Source organism: Kogia breviceps, chromosome 1 (genome assembly GCF_026419965.1).
Source record: "Kogia breviceps isolate mKogBre1 chromosome 1, mKogBre1 haplotype 1, whole genome shotgun sequence".
Lineage (NCBI taxonomy): Eukaryota > Metazoa > Chordata > Mammalia > Artiodactyla > Physeteridae > Kogia > Kogia breviceps.
In genome coordinates, this window is record NC_081310.1 from 175,917,904 (window position 1) to 175,931,297 (window position 13,394).

Consider the following 13,394-nt stretch of genomic DNA (forward strand, 5'->3'; position numbering starts at 1 on the left):
TTGACCTGTGTGGAGAATGCCAGCCCGACCCTTCCCAGGTCCCCGCATCCCTGTACCCAGTGTCCAATCAGCCAGTGGAAAGGCTCAGCAAGCATTAGCCCCATGAACCGACACCCTCCTCTGAGGTCGCCCTGCTCCTCCAGCTGTCCAGGGATCCCCCCAGCACGGCCGCCCCGTCTTGCCCCTGAGCTCTCTGCACCGTGTCTCCTCCGCAGTGGTGTTTGGACAGTTCGCCTTCTTCTACACGGCCCTCAACGACGTGGTGGAGGTGCATGACGGCCACAACCCGCACTCTCAGCTCCTCGGCTCCCTCTCGGGCTCCCACACAGGTACCCAGGGCTGGGCCAGCACGGTGAGGGTGGTAGGCAGGGGCATCGAGGGGAAGGAGGAAGGAGGCCCTGTGAGCAGGGCGTGGCCACGGGTAGAGCCACACCTTTGTGTTTGTGGTACGCTGCTGCTGTCAGCTCCTGATAATACCACATAGAAGGAAGCTTCAGAGGCTACCCTCACCCCAAGCTGTGTCTACAACCCCCAAGTGGTATAGCACTCCCCTGTGGGTTGATATTGAGACCCAACCTGTTTTTCCAATGATAAACATGTTGCACTTTCGTTGTAGAAAACTTAGCGGCAAGACAAATTAATTGTATAGAGAATAAAAATAAAAACCACCCCTAAAGAACCACTGAAAAGGTGGGGTGTATTTCCTTCCAGTCTTTATATCTACTTGGACTTAATCTTTTACATTTTTTATTGAACACAACAATATACATATTTTTATTAAAATGTTCATTGTGAGCATTTCTCTTTTTATTTTTCTCTGTAATAGGATTTTTAAATGCTGCATAAAAGTCTATCATATAGTTATTTTAAATGTATGTAATGAATTCTCTATTATTGAACATTTAGATTGTTTTCTTATTTTTCACTCTCATGAATAGTAATTCAATATAGTATACATATATCTTTGTATTCATCTCTATTACCTTAGAATATCTAGAAGTAGAATTGCTAAGTTAAAGGAAATGTGTGATCTTTAAGGCTTTTTATAAAGATTGTCAAATATCGCTCCAGAAAGTTCTTGCCACTTTGTTCACCAACAAATAAGAGGGCATGTTTTTGCAGCTCAATAACAAAAGAACAAACAACCCAATCCAAAAATGGGCAGAAGACCTAAACAGACATTTCTCCAAAGTAGACATACAGATTGCCAGCAAACACATGAAAAGATGCTCAACATCACTAATCATTAGAGAAATGCAAATCAAAACCACAATGAGGTATCACCTCACACCGGTCAGAATGGCCATCATCAAAAAATCTACAAACAATAAATGCTGGAGAGGGTGTGGAGAAAAGGAAACCCTCTTTCACTGTTGGTGGGAATGTAAATTGATACAGCCACTATGGAGAACAGTATGGAGGTTCCTTAAAAAACTAAAAATAAAACTACCATATGACCCAGCAATCCCACTACTGGGCATGTACCCTGAGAAAACCATAATTCAGAAAGACTCATGTACCACAATGTTCACTGCAGCACTATTTACAATAGCCAGGACATGGAAGCAACCTAAATGTCCATCGACAGATGAATGGATAAAGAAGATGTGGCACATATATACAATGGAATATTACTCAGCCATAAAAAGAAACGAAAGTGAGTTACCTGTAATGAGGTGGATGGACCTAGAGTCTGTCATATACAGTGACGTAAGTCAGAAAGAGAAAAACAAGTACCTTATGCTAATGCACATATATGGAATCTAAAAAACCGTACTGATGAACCTAGTGGCAGGGCAGGAATAAAGACGCAAACACAGAGAACAGACTTGAGGACACAGTGGGGGAAGGGGAAGCTGGAACAAAGTGAAAGAGTAGCACTGACATATATACACTACCAAATGTAAAATGGGTGTCTAGTGGGAAGCTGCTGTATAGCACAGAGAGATCAGCTCGATGCTTTGTGACCACCTAGAGGGGTGGGATAGGGAGGGTGGGAGGGAGGCTCAAGAGGGAGGGGATATGGGGGTATATGTATACATATAGCTGATTCACTTTGTTGTACAGCAGAAACTAACACAATATTGTAAAGCAATTATACTCCAATAAAGATTTTTTTTTTACAAAAAGAGGACATGTTTTATTCTCACAAAAACTAGGTAATTAAGAAAACAAAAACATCATCAGTTTGAAAAGTGAAAATGGTATCTCATTTTTTAATTTGCCTTTTTTTATTACTACTTAGGTTTACCTTGTATAATGTAATTATTGGCCCATGATTTTGTGTGTGTGTGTGTGTGTGTGTGTGTGGTATGCGGGCCTCTCACTGTTGTGGCCTCTCCCATTGCGGAACACGGGCTCCGGACGCGCAGGCTCAGCGGCCATGGCTCACGGGCCCAGCCGCTCTGCGGCATGCGGGATCCTCCCGCACCGGGACACGAACCCGTGTCCCCTGCATCGGCAGGCGGACTCTCAATCACTGCGCCACCAGGGAAACCCCCATGATTTTTTTATTTGTGAATTTACTTGTAAATTAGTGTTGATTTTCTATTAGCATTTATTTTTGGATGTATTTAGTAGAGCTCCATATTATTAGAAGCTATATATATTACATGCCGTAAAAACCTCTTATCTATAGTATATGCTATGAAAAACCTTCCCCTATAGTTTGTCATTTTCCATTTAATTTTCTTCAGGTTATGTTTTAATGTCAGAAAATCTAAATTTCCCATGATATTAAATCTATCAGTGTTTTCTGTTATAGTTTTTCTCCTCTACTTTTCTGCTGACTAAATAAATATTCCTCTGGGTTTTCCTTTACTTCTTTTTTAGTTTCATTTTTTTCTTTTAATACCTTTGGAATTTATTTTGATTTATTATTTGAACTAGGGAACAGCTAACCAACATCTTGCAAATTTAGTTAATCAGTTGTTCTAATGGAATTTTCAAAATACCAGATTCACATATATTAAATTTTTATAAAGTTAAAGGTATGTTTCTAGACTCCTCTGTTTATTCTTGTATCAGTATCAAAAAGCTTTAATTAGCGTAACATTCTAATAATGTTTAGCGCTATAATAATTTTAAACATATGGTACTGTAAGTCCCCATTGTCATTCTTGATTTTGAATTTTTTATTGATTATTCTTGCTTAATTTTGCTTACAAATAACTTTTAGAAATATTATATCAAGTTTAAAAAAATTGCATTGGAATTTTCATCAGAATTCCATTAAACTTATAGATTAATTGGGGGAGGACTCACATGTTTATAATAGTAACTCTATTTCCCATTAGGAATATGGTATGTCTCTCTATTATCTTTTGAAAGAAACAAACAAAAAAACCTTTGGGAAGGTGCTATAATTTTCATTTAGGCAGTATCCATTTTCTGTTAACTTTATTTCTAGATATTTTGTGGAATTTTTGTTGCTGCCACTGTAAATGAGTCTCCCCCCGGCATCACCTGCCGGCCCCAGCATTATATTTTCTAAGTTGTCTTTGCTAGTATATTAGAAGACTGATATTTGGGGTATATTCATCTTGCAAAGTCATTGAACCCTCCATAATAATGCTAACACTGCCAACTGATTCTCCTGGGTCCTCTAGGCCAGAAGCGATATCGTGTGAAAATAAATTTGTCTCATTATTTTATCTCTTTTCAGTAGTTTTTCTTTTATTTTCTTCCATGGTTATTGGTCTAGTCAGGTATATTACCTTAACATCAATGTTAATATTTTATATTTAGTAAAAAAATCTATTTTGTGATTATTTTAAATGTAACACCATCGCTTACATAATATCCTATGATGATGTTTATTTTCTTTTGTATTAGTGGTTATACACAAGAAGAACAAAATAATCTGAAGAAAAATAGGAGGAGAGATGTCATGAAACAAAAGCAGAGGTTAATTAATTAGAAAATAATAACAAGCTCCACAGACTGAATGGTATATTCATAGTTGCCCTTTCTTCTCAGCTGGACCAGAGGTTTTATATTGTTTAGTTTGTTTCATTTTGTTGGCTTCATTCTGTTTTATATTCAACTTATCAATTCTTCTGTAGACTTTGTTATTGTTTTCTAATTAATTGAACCCCGCTTTTGTTTCATAACGTCTCCCCTTTTTTTCTTCAGATTATTTTATTCTTCTTGTTGTAACTTTTTAAATTGAGAGTTTTGTTAGTTTCTCTGTGTAATAAAGAAGCATGCTTACAGCATATATATATTCACTTCTACGCATAGTTTTGGCTTCATGCCATAAATTTTGATATGTACTATTTTCATCATCATTACTTTCTAAATAATCCATGATCATGATTTACTTTTTCTGCCCAAGAGTTGTTTAAGGATGTCTCTTCTTTTTCCCCAAGCACCTGGATTTTGCTCCCGTTACATTTAAACATTTGTGTTAATTTCTATTTTTATTGCCAGGTAGTTAGAGAATGCAGCCTGTACCATTTCTACTTTGGGGATTCAGTGAGGTCCTCTCAGTAGCCAAGGACATTTTTTTAAATTCCTTAATTATCTGAGAAGAATGTGTGTTCTCTGTTGCGTAGAGAGTCTACGTAGAGAGAAGGGGCAAGCTCAGGCCCTGTGGTCACACTGCCTGGTCTCTAATCTCAGCTCTCCAACTTGCATGCTAGGTGCTTGCAGTCACAATCCTTGGCCGCTCTGAGCTTCAGCTTCCTCGTGTGCAAAGTGCAAAAAGTAAAACTTCTACCTCCGAGATTTACTGTTAGGATTCAGTAAGCTTAGTAATAGCCATTAGATAAGGCTTACTCATTATTCAAACCCATTATATCAGTGGTTCTCAATGAAATGGAACACCCCACACATACACACTCATCCAAGCGTGTAAATCAGGATTTTGGAGGGTAAGATGCTTTTCCAAAATCTCTTGATAGATAGATAGATATAAGTATATCCATAGATATAGAAGTATAAGCAGGTACAGGTAGAGAGATAGGTATACACTTAGGACCTGTAGATATAAACATGGATATAGGTATAGGGATAGACAGAAATGTAAATGACCAGTAGAAATAGAAAGAAATAGGGATAGAGATAGATGACTGATAGGTGGATGGATGGATAGATAGATAGAAGTAGGACCTACATACATTAATATCAATATCCTCAGATCATCTCTTATTCCTCATATAAAGAAACACTGATGATGAGCCTTTGGTGCTGATGGGAGAGTGAACTGTGTCCCTGTCCCTGAGGCTGGGCTGGGGGAGAAAAAGAAAAGCTTGAAGACCACAACTCAACAGTCTTCATTTTGTTTTTCTATTTATATATCAATGAGAATGTTGTGTGAAAGTATCTGCCAGCACAACTGTGATATTTTGTTGTCCTCCTGTGTTTCTAACCATTTTTTATCTCTGTTTGCCTGATTTATCTCTTCTCATTTTCTTTGAGAGTCTTTTTCTTTTAAGAGGAAGTTTACTTATAAGTGAAACATGTGGCCTGCTATCTGTCACCTTGTTTTGTCCGTTCTGGGGTTTTGTTTGTTTTGTTTTGTTTTGCTTTTGCTTCTTCACGTTTCCATTCATACCTGACCCATCTCTATTTTCCAAGCTTTGCTGATACATTTGGACTTTATCAGTGTTATTACTAATTATTTTATAATTATGGACTTCTTCCCCAAGAACAAGTTTTTCCATTTGCATTTAGTTTTGTTACCTCTTTAACAATATTAATTGGGTTTAACTATATTTCCCTACTTGTCTTTATCCCTGACAGTTTTTGATTTCCCTACTTTTGTTCATTTTTTAAAAGTAGGGCTCCTCACTGCAGTACTTTCTGTCACCTTGCATGTATGAGAATGCCTTTCCTTTGATGTATCATATAAATGACAACCTGATTATAAATCAAATTATGGGCCACAAACATTTCAAAGCTGCAGTGGTTACTTTATTCCAACAGTTAATATTATAGATGAGTTGAAATTCAACCTGATTCTTTGTCCTTGTAGGCAACCCATGCTTTTCTCTTTTAAAAACCTTTCCCATTTTTTTCTTTATTTTTAAAATTGAAAAGCCCACTAGGATGTGTTGTGGTGGAAATCTCTTTTCATTAATTAGATCTGGCACTTTGTGAACAATCTCATTCAAAAACCTTAAGTCTTTCTCAAGCTTAGAAAGCTGTCTTCCTTCTTAAATTATTTTTTCTCATTCAATTTCTCTTGTCTTCTCTCTCTAGAATTCTTGATATATACATATTGGATTTTTTTTTCTGCCTCTCTTCCATGTCACTTGTCATTTCTCTCGTTAGTTTAATCTCTTTATCCTTTTTCTGTGGATTCTGGAAGAATTTCCCAAATTTAATCTCCACTTTGCTGTTCAATTTCTGCAGAATCCAGCCCCATGTGCTAGAGTTTCTCATATCTTTGTAGCTTTTATTGATCTCAGATCTGTTCTTTGACACGTCTTCCTCCTCTAATTTCAGAGATGCAATGCTAAATTTAATCTTGTGACAACCACTATTAAAAATCTTCTGAGATTTTTTACCTGTTCTCTGTTGTAGTTCACATAAAGATACTTGCTTTGACTTCTGAGAGGTCTCCTCTCTTAAAACTTTGGAATCTTTTCTTATGTCCAGTGATTTTACTGTGTGTTTATTCCTGGAGAGGGAGAGCTGCATATATCCAGCACTGGAAGTTGAAATGGGTCCTGTGAGAGATTACGGGGGGTCCTACTCCACATATATCCATCCAGATGATGGGGAAAATGGAAAAGTTGAGTTTGGTCTGCTCACATTTATTGAGAGGAGGAACTAGAGATGCTGGTGAAAATCAAGAAAAGCTTTTCTTCATGAGTTTCTTTTTGCTTCAGCAGCCAGAATTTAGCTGGGCAGTGACTCCTAGGCTCAGCCACCTGGGATCTATGTAAATCTAAGTGTGTTGTGAAAAAGGCTCTCTAATCCCCAAGACCAGTAGCACCACATGGGCTTTCTGGAAGCACCGGTGGACCCCAGATGTGCCTCCCAATGGCTCCTTGGGTGGTTCCAACTCCAAGCCTCCCTGAAGTGGAGACGTAGCCTGGCTTTCTGTAACACCTACTTCCCTTCTGACGGTGGGGTCGGCAGACATTCCCAGGGGTCCCTAAGGCTGTGGAGGGGCAGCGTGCAGAGTGGCCACGCCACTGCCCATTAGCCCACATTCTCCCTCAGCTTCCACAGGAAGGCGATGGTGAGCAGGACTCCACCTCACGGCTGCAGGTCCGTCTGTACCACATCAAGCAGAAGATATATCTTTATCTTCTGATATAGAAGCTGTTGGGCTTCCTTAGCTTCCTGTGCCTGTGCGGACTTTCCCCACTTTATTGTGTTATTGGTTGGGTGACAATACACCCTGCTTTGCCTGGGATAGTCCCAGCTTTCACTTGGCTGTCCCAGCATAATTATTAATAGCATGCCCTTTGAGTCTCAGAAGTGTCCTAGTATGAGCAATAAATTATATGATCACTCTGATTGTCAATCATATCACATCTGGGAAAAGCCAGTTACTCTCCAGTGATTACGTCACCCTCCTTTCCAGAACTTGGTGCCTTTTTTGTTTGTTTTTATCAGATTGATATCAGTTTTCCAAGTAAACCCCCAGTCAGTTTGGTAATGACCATTCTCCCCCATCCATGTGGATCAACACATCTTTAGAAGCTTTCTCCTTTCCAAGCAGGTCATTTGATCTGAACCTATCTTTCTCGATCTATAAACTGCAGGTACTTACTGAATGCCAGCCTCACATGGACATGGGTCAACGTTAAGACCACAGATGGGAAAACTTTCTGTAAACTTTAAACTGTAACTTGCAGTAAAAATGTGAGGTTTCATTTTAGGAGGACCTGGGAGGTGGAAGGGGCTGCTGTGTGGGGTGTGGGCAGCCCCTCCATCCTGGCCAGGATTTCACCTGCCAGGCCCGACTGCTGGACTCACAGTCTTCCTCTCCTCCTTGCCCCTTATCTCTGCAGGAGAATCGCTGCCCTTGGCCACCTCCAATCAAGTCCTCATTAAGTTCAGCGCCAAAGGCCAAGTTCCAGCCAGAGGCTTCCACTTTGTCTACCAAGGTATGCAGGACGTGGACGTGGGAGGTGTGAAGGCAGTTTCAGTTCTTCAGAGAAAACAGGGACCTTTGACCCCCTAGTCTGCGCCTCATTCTTAGGGTGTTTGGGGGCAGTTACTGGTTTGTGGGACAGTTCCCTGAAATTCAGTTGAATTGTATACATTCATGTACCCAACAGACAATTCTTGGACCAAACTCCACGCTGGATAAGGGAAGAAATCATAGAAGGGAAGCTAATTTGCACACACACCCCCACTGCCCATCGTCTGGCACAGTCCTGGTGGCATTGGGAAGACCAACCCAGGCCTTTTACCCAGACCCTCTCCCGTGGCGCTTGGTTTTGCCTGCAAGACCCGGTAAAGGTGTGGGGAAAACACGGGCTTTGGAGTGAGTTGGACATGGATTTGGATCCCAGCTCTGTCACTTTCTAACTGGGCACCAGCTACTCCTCCTCTTGGGGCCGCAGTTTGTTCACCTGTAAAATGAGGGTGATCTCATTACCTCACCGATGGCATTAAAAGAGTTCACAGAGTAGCTGGCATGAAGCAAGTCATCAGTGTCTGTTCCGTCCCTTACGAGCCCGGAAAGGCCGAGTCTTGGAGCACCCTGGCCTCCACCTGGAGGCCCCAGCCTCTCTCTGTCCAGGAGAACGTCCACTCTTCTAGGGCTCAGGTTCCAAGAATGGTCCTGTTCATTCCACTGCCCAGGATGAGCTGCATTGCCCTGTGCAGGGGTACTCCTGCCCCTGGGACACCCTCCCTGGGGCCTGGGGTCAAAGGTTCTATTAGCCCCTGTAGGTAGGAGGAAGGGAGCTTCAGGTCATGAGAGCAGGGCCCTGGGCAGGGTCTTCAGGCACATGGGGTGAAGAGGGCAAAGGCAGGGTCAAGGGAGAAGGAAGGGCCATTCTCCCTGTTAGGGGACATGGGACCCTACTGGACAAGGGGCTTCATTGGGAAGGCGGGGCCTCAAGTCTGGGCCCAGGGGCTCACAGTGCCTCCCATGGTTTCCAGAAGCTGTGCTACAACATTGTGTGTCCAGCTATGTTTCAGTAAGATGGGCCTCATCCTAGAAAGCCCCCTCCCCTTGCTCTGAGGGAAAGCACCCAGAGCCTCTCAGGGTCCCACCCAGTTCCAGCCCCCCGGTGTGCCCGTCCCCGGACCAGTTTCTAGAGGGGTGCGGCCTGCCCCTCAGCGCCCTTGTCCCCTGCAGCGGTGCCCCGGACCAGCGCCACGCAGTGCAGCTCGGTGCCGGAACCCCGCTACGGCAGGAGGCTGGGCAGTGACTTCTCGGTGGGCGCCACCGTCCGTTTCGAATGCAACTCCGGCTACGCCCTGCAGGGCTCCCCAGAAATCCAGTGCCTCCCTGTTCCCGGGGCCTTGGCCCAGTGGAATGTCTCGGCACCGACGTGTGTGGGTGAGTCCTGGACGACCAGGACTTGGGGGCGAGGGTGGCCGGCCAACACCCGGCAAGACGCACAGCAGCCCCATCGGCCAGAGTGACTTCAGAGGGGAACCCCTGCCAGCCAAGCCCTCGTCCTGTGGGTGGGCGTGAAGACAGCGAGGAGGAGCAGCGGGGGCTGCTGGGGGAGGGACATGGGGGCGGGGGAGCCGGAACCAGGTCCCTCAGGAGGGTCGTATGGGGAGGAACCACGGGAGGGGGCGGGGCTGGGACGGGGGTGGAGCCAGCCGGGGGTGGAGTCACAGAGAGGCCGGGGGCCCTGGGAGGGGTCTGCCCGGGAGGCTCCCCTGGGGACAAACAGAGACCAGAGCGGCCTCCTTCCCAGTGCCCTGTGGCGGCAACCTCACGGAGCGCAGGGGCACCATCCTGTCCCCCGGCTTCCCCGAGCCGTACCTCAACAGCCTCAACTGCGTGTGGAAGATCATGGTCCCCGAAGGCGCTGGCATCCAGGTAAGGGCCAAGGGGGTGCCGGGGGCAGACACAGCAGCCTGTCCCTGCCCCTCAGGCCAAGTGTGCGGGGGAGGCCCACAAACAGAAAAACACAACAGCTCCCGGCTCAGGAAGGACAAGGGGTGGGCGCTGCCTCGGCCATCAGGGAAGCCAGAAAGAAGAAGGAGGTGGGCCCGGAGCTGGAGTGTGAAGGCTGGAGAGGAATCGTAGGAGATGTTTCTCAAACGGCTTGAAGGGTTCTGTTCTTCAGAGTGTGGGGGGATGGAAGAGGAGGCATTGCAGGCGAGGGGAAGGAGCAAACCGGCAAAGCACAGATGAAGCAGGGACCGCCCCCCCCCCCCCCCCCCCGGCGCGCACCTTGGGGGGTCGCGCCTGCAGCCCGAGGCCGCAGTGGAATCGGGACCATACTGGTGGCCGGGGCTGACAGCCAGCTGGAGGAGGCCCAGGACAGCTGCAGCGGCCAGGAGGAGGGCCCGGGGCGGGCAAGGCCAACAGGGAGCAGCAGGGACTCAAGGTGGACAGGTTCGGCCAGGTGCGGGTTACTGGCTCACAGCTGCAGGATGTCTGGTGCAGTCGAGACAGGAAAGTGAGGAAACCCAAGGAGTGTTGGAGAAGTGAGGAGGAGGCCAGCTGGACCGAGGCAGCCTGGACTTTCCTTTCCCCGTTCTCTACCTGACGGAGTATCCCACTGCTGTGCACACCTCTCACACCTCTCTCCGCCACTGGACAGTGAGCTGCTGGGGGGCAGGGACTGCTTCTTACTCTTACCAGAGTTCCTAGCACAGTGTCAGGTCCAGACTAGGTGCTCCTCCCTTCGCGTAGATGGGAAGGGAGGAAAGGAGGGAGGGCTGCCTAACCAATGATTCAGTCCCCCTGCCTTTCCAGATTCAAGTCGTCAGTTTTGTCACAGAGGAGAACTGGGACTCCCTGGAAGTGTTTGATGGCGCAGACAGCACTGGAGCCGTGCTGGGGAGCTTCTCGGGTGAGGCGGGGCTCCTGGGGACCCGGGCTCTGAGGGCAGTAGTGGACTGCCCTTATTATTATTATTGAAATGTAATTCACATGCCATAAAATTTACCATTTTAAAGTGTACAGTTTAGTGGGGTTTAGTATATTCACAAGCTTCTACAACCATCACCGCTGTCCAATCCCAGATCATTTTCATCACCCCCAAAAGAAACCAGGTACCCATCTATACACATTCCCCACTGTCCCGCACCCCCACACCCCCTGGCAACCACTAAGCTACTTTCCGTCACTATGGATTTGCTCGTTCCAGACGTTTCATATAAATGGAGTCCTACAATGTATGGCCTTCTGGGTCTGGCTTCTTTCACTCAGTGTAACGTTTTCAAGGGTCACCATGTACAGCACACATCAGCACTTCACCGCGTGGACAGACCACATTTCAGTCATCCAGTCATCAGTTGATGGACATTTGGTTGTTTCCAACTTGTTGGCTAATTATGAATAATGTCGCTATGGACATTCACGTACAAGATTCCGTGGGAACATGTTTTCAAGTTTCTTGTGTATACACCTAGGAGTGGAATTCCTGGGTCATATGTGATTCTATATTTAAGTTTTTTGAGAGACTGTCAGTAGAGTGGCCACACCACTTTCCATTCCAACAGTGGACTTCTAAGTGTGGTGTATGATTTTGCCCAAAGGTCAGGGCAATTATCTGGGTCTTGTAGACCCCAGAACTTCATGCTGCCAAGACCTAAGAGGAGTCATGTGCCCCAGATAAACTGTCTACACTGCCTGAATGGCCTAGAGAATTATCCACGTCAGAGTCACTTTAAAGACGCCTGGAAGGGGACCAAACTCATAGGCCACCTGAGGGAAGTCACCCTGCTGCTGGCATGTGGCTCTGCCACTGCTATTTTGCAGGAAGTTGTTTGGAGTCTCTCCTCCCTCAGCTGTTGGAGACCCAGCACACTAAGGCGAGCTAATTTGTCATTCAGTGAGTTTGATAACTGGGGACATCTGGGGGCCTTGGGAGCAGAACGTCAGCAGGTAGCAACAGACAACAAAATGGGCAGGCACCCAGGGGTGAGGAGAGGCTAAGTCTGACTGGTCCCCATTTCCTCGCCAGGTACGACCGTGCCTGCCCTGCTGAACAGCACCTCCAACCAGCTCTACCTGCATTTCTACTCAGACATCAGCGTGTCTGCAGCCGGCTTCCATTTGGAGTACAAAAGTAAGAATCCAGAGTGTCAGCTGCTTGCAGGGCTCAGGGTAGGAACTGACAGGGCCCAAGTTCCCACGAGGAGCAGGGGTTATCCTGGGGCTATATATTCTCCACCCCACGGAAGCCTTACGCCAAACTAGATGAGGATGCTCAAGCTCAGAGAAGGTCTGAAAACTCCTCAAGACACACAGCCAGGAAGTGGTGGAGCCAGGGTTCTCACCCAAGGGTTCATTCCTCAAAAACCTGTGTGCTTCCTCTGTGTCCACACAGGAGTGGGAGGGGGGCCCGGTCACCGGCTTGGGCCCAGTAAATTATTTGGGATGTGAGACGACGGAGGTTCTCTCCTCCTCCAATCCTAAAAACTGGCTTCTCCAACCCCTGGTCAATAATGCAACTGTCCTTGAAGTTCTTCTCCTCATTGCAAACTTCACTCCTCTTCCACCCTCAAAACCTTACCTCCTGGCTTCCAGCATCCCTAAGTGGTCACAACTAAAAACTCTTAAAGAAAAAGGGTTGCAGGGGGAGGGAGAGGTACAAACTACTGGGCATAAGATAGGCTCAAGGATGTATTGTACAACATGGGGAATATAGCCAGTATTTTATAATAACTGTAAGTGGAAAGTAACCTTTAAAAATTATATTAATTATTTTAATTTTTAAAAAAAGAAAAGGAAAAGGGCTGCAGATGTGCCTTGTGGGGCGACAAAGACAGAGGTTGCTGGGGCAGCTGCTTTCATCCTGAGACGGCCTGCCCCCGCCCATCCCCACTGGGTACAGGAAAAAATATGTTGGCAGCAGTGTTTGCCACGCATTCGTTCAGCAATTACTTATAGGGTATTTACAATGTGCCAGGCGCGATGCTGGGACTGGGTAAGATCAAGATGGGTGAGTCCCTTCTGAGTCCATGGGAGAGAGGCAGACACGTGGACAGAGCAGGACATGACAGCATTCCAGGTGCTCCCAGGGGTGTCGCCAGGAGGTACGGCGGTGGCTCAAAGGAAAGAACAGTCACTCCTCCCGGAGGCTGGTGGAGAAGTGAATGTCATGAAGAAACCCTGGACACCTGCAACGTGACACACCCTGTGCTAAGTGCCCACGGAACAAAGATGAATAAGGCACAAAGCACAAAGTCTAGGGGGAGAGATGGACATGGAAACAGTAACTGTAGTTCAACCTGATATGCTAAGGGTATACAGAAGAGGGGAGCTAGCCCTGGCCACGTGAGACTTT

The 13,394-nt window shown here is 45.8% G+C and overlaps 1 protein-coding gene across 1 annotated transcript in view; it reads left to right on the forward strand.

The window, feature by feature from the left end:
* The window catches only part of CSMD2 (CUB and Sushi multiple domains 2), a 655,429-nt gene that overhangs the window by 515,230 nt on the left and 126,805 nt on the right, over positions 1–13,394 (forward strand). Inside the window, exons 32-37 of the mRNA XM_059070872.2 lie at positions 216–329; positions 7,971–8,066; positions 9,272–9,475; positions 9,846–9,970; positions 10,856–10,952; positions 12,069–12,173. Coding sequence (XP_058926855.1) covers positions 216–329; positions 7,971–8,066; positions 9,272–9,475; positions 9,846–9,970; positions 10,856–10,952; positions 12,069–12,173 — 741 coding nt within the window. The remainder of the gene's footprint in view (positions 1–215; positions 330–7,970; positions 8,067–9,271; positions 9,476–9,845; positions 9,971–10,855; positions 10,953–12,068; positions 12,174–13,394) is intronic.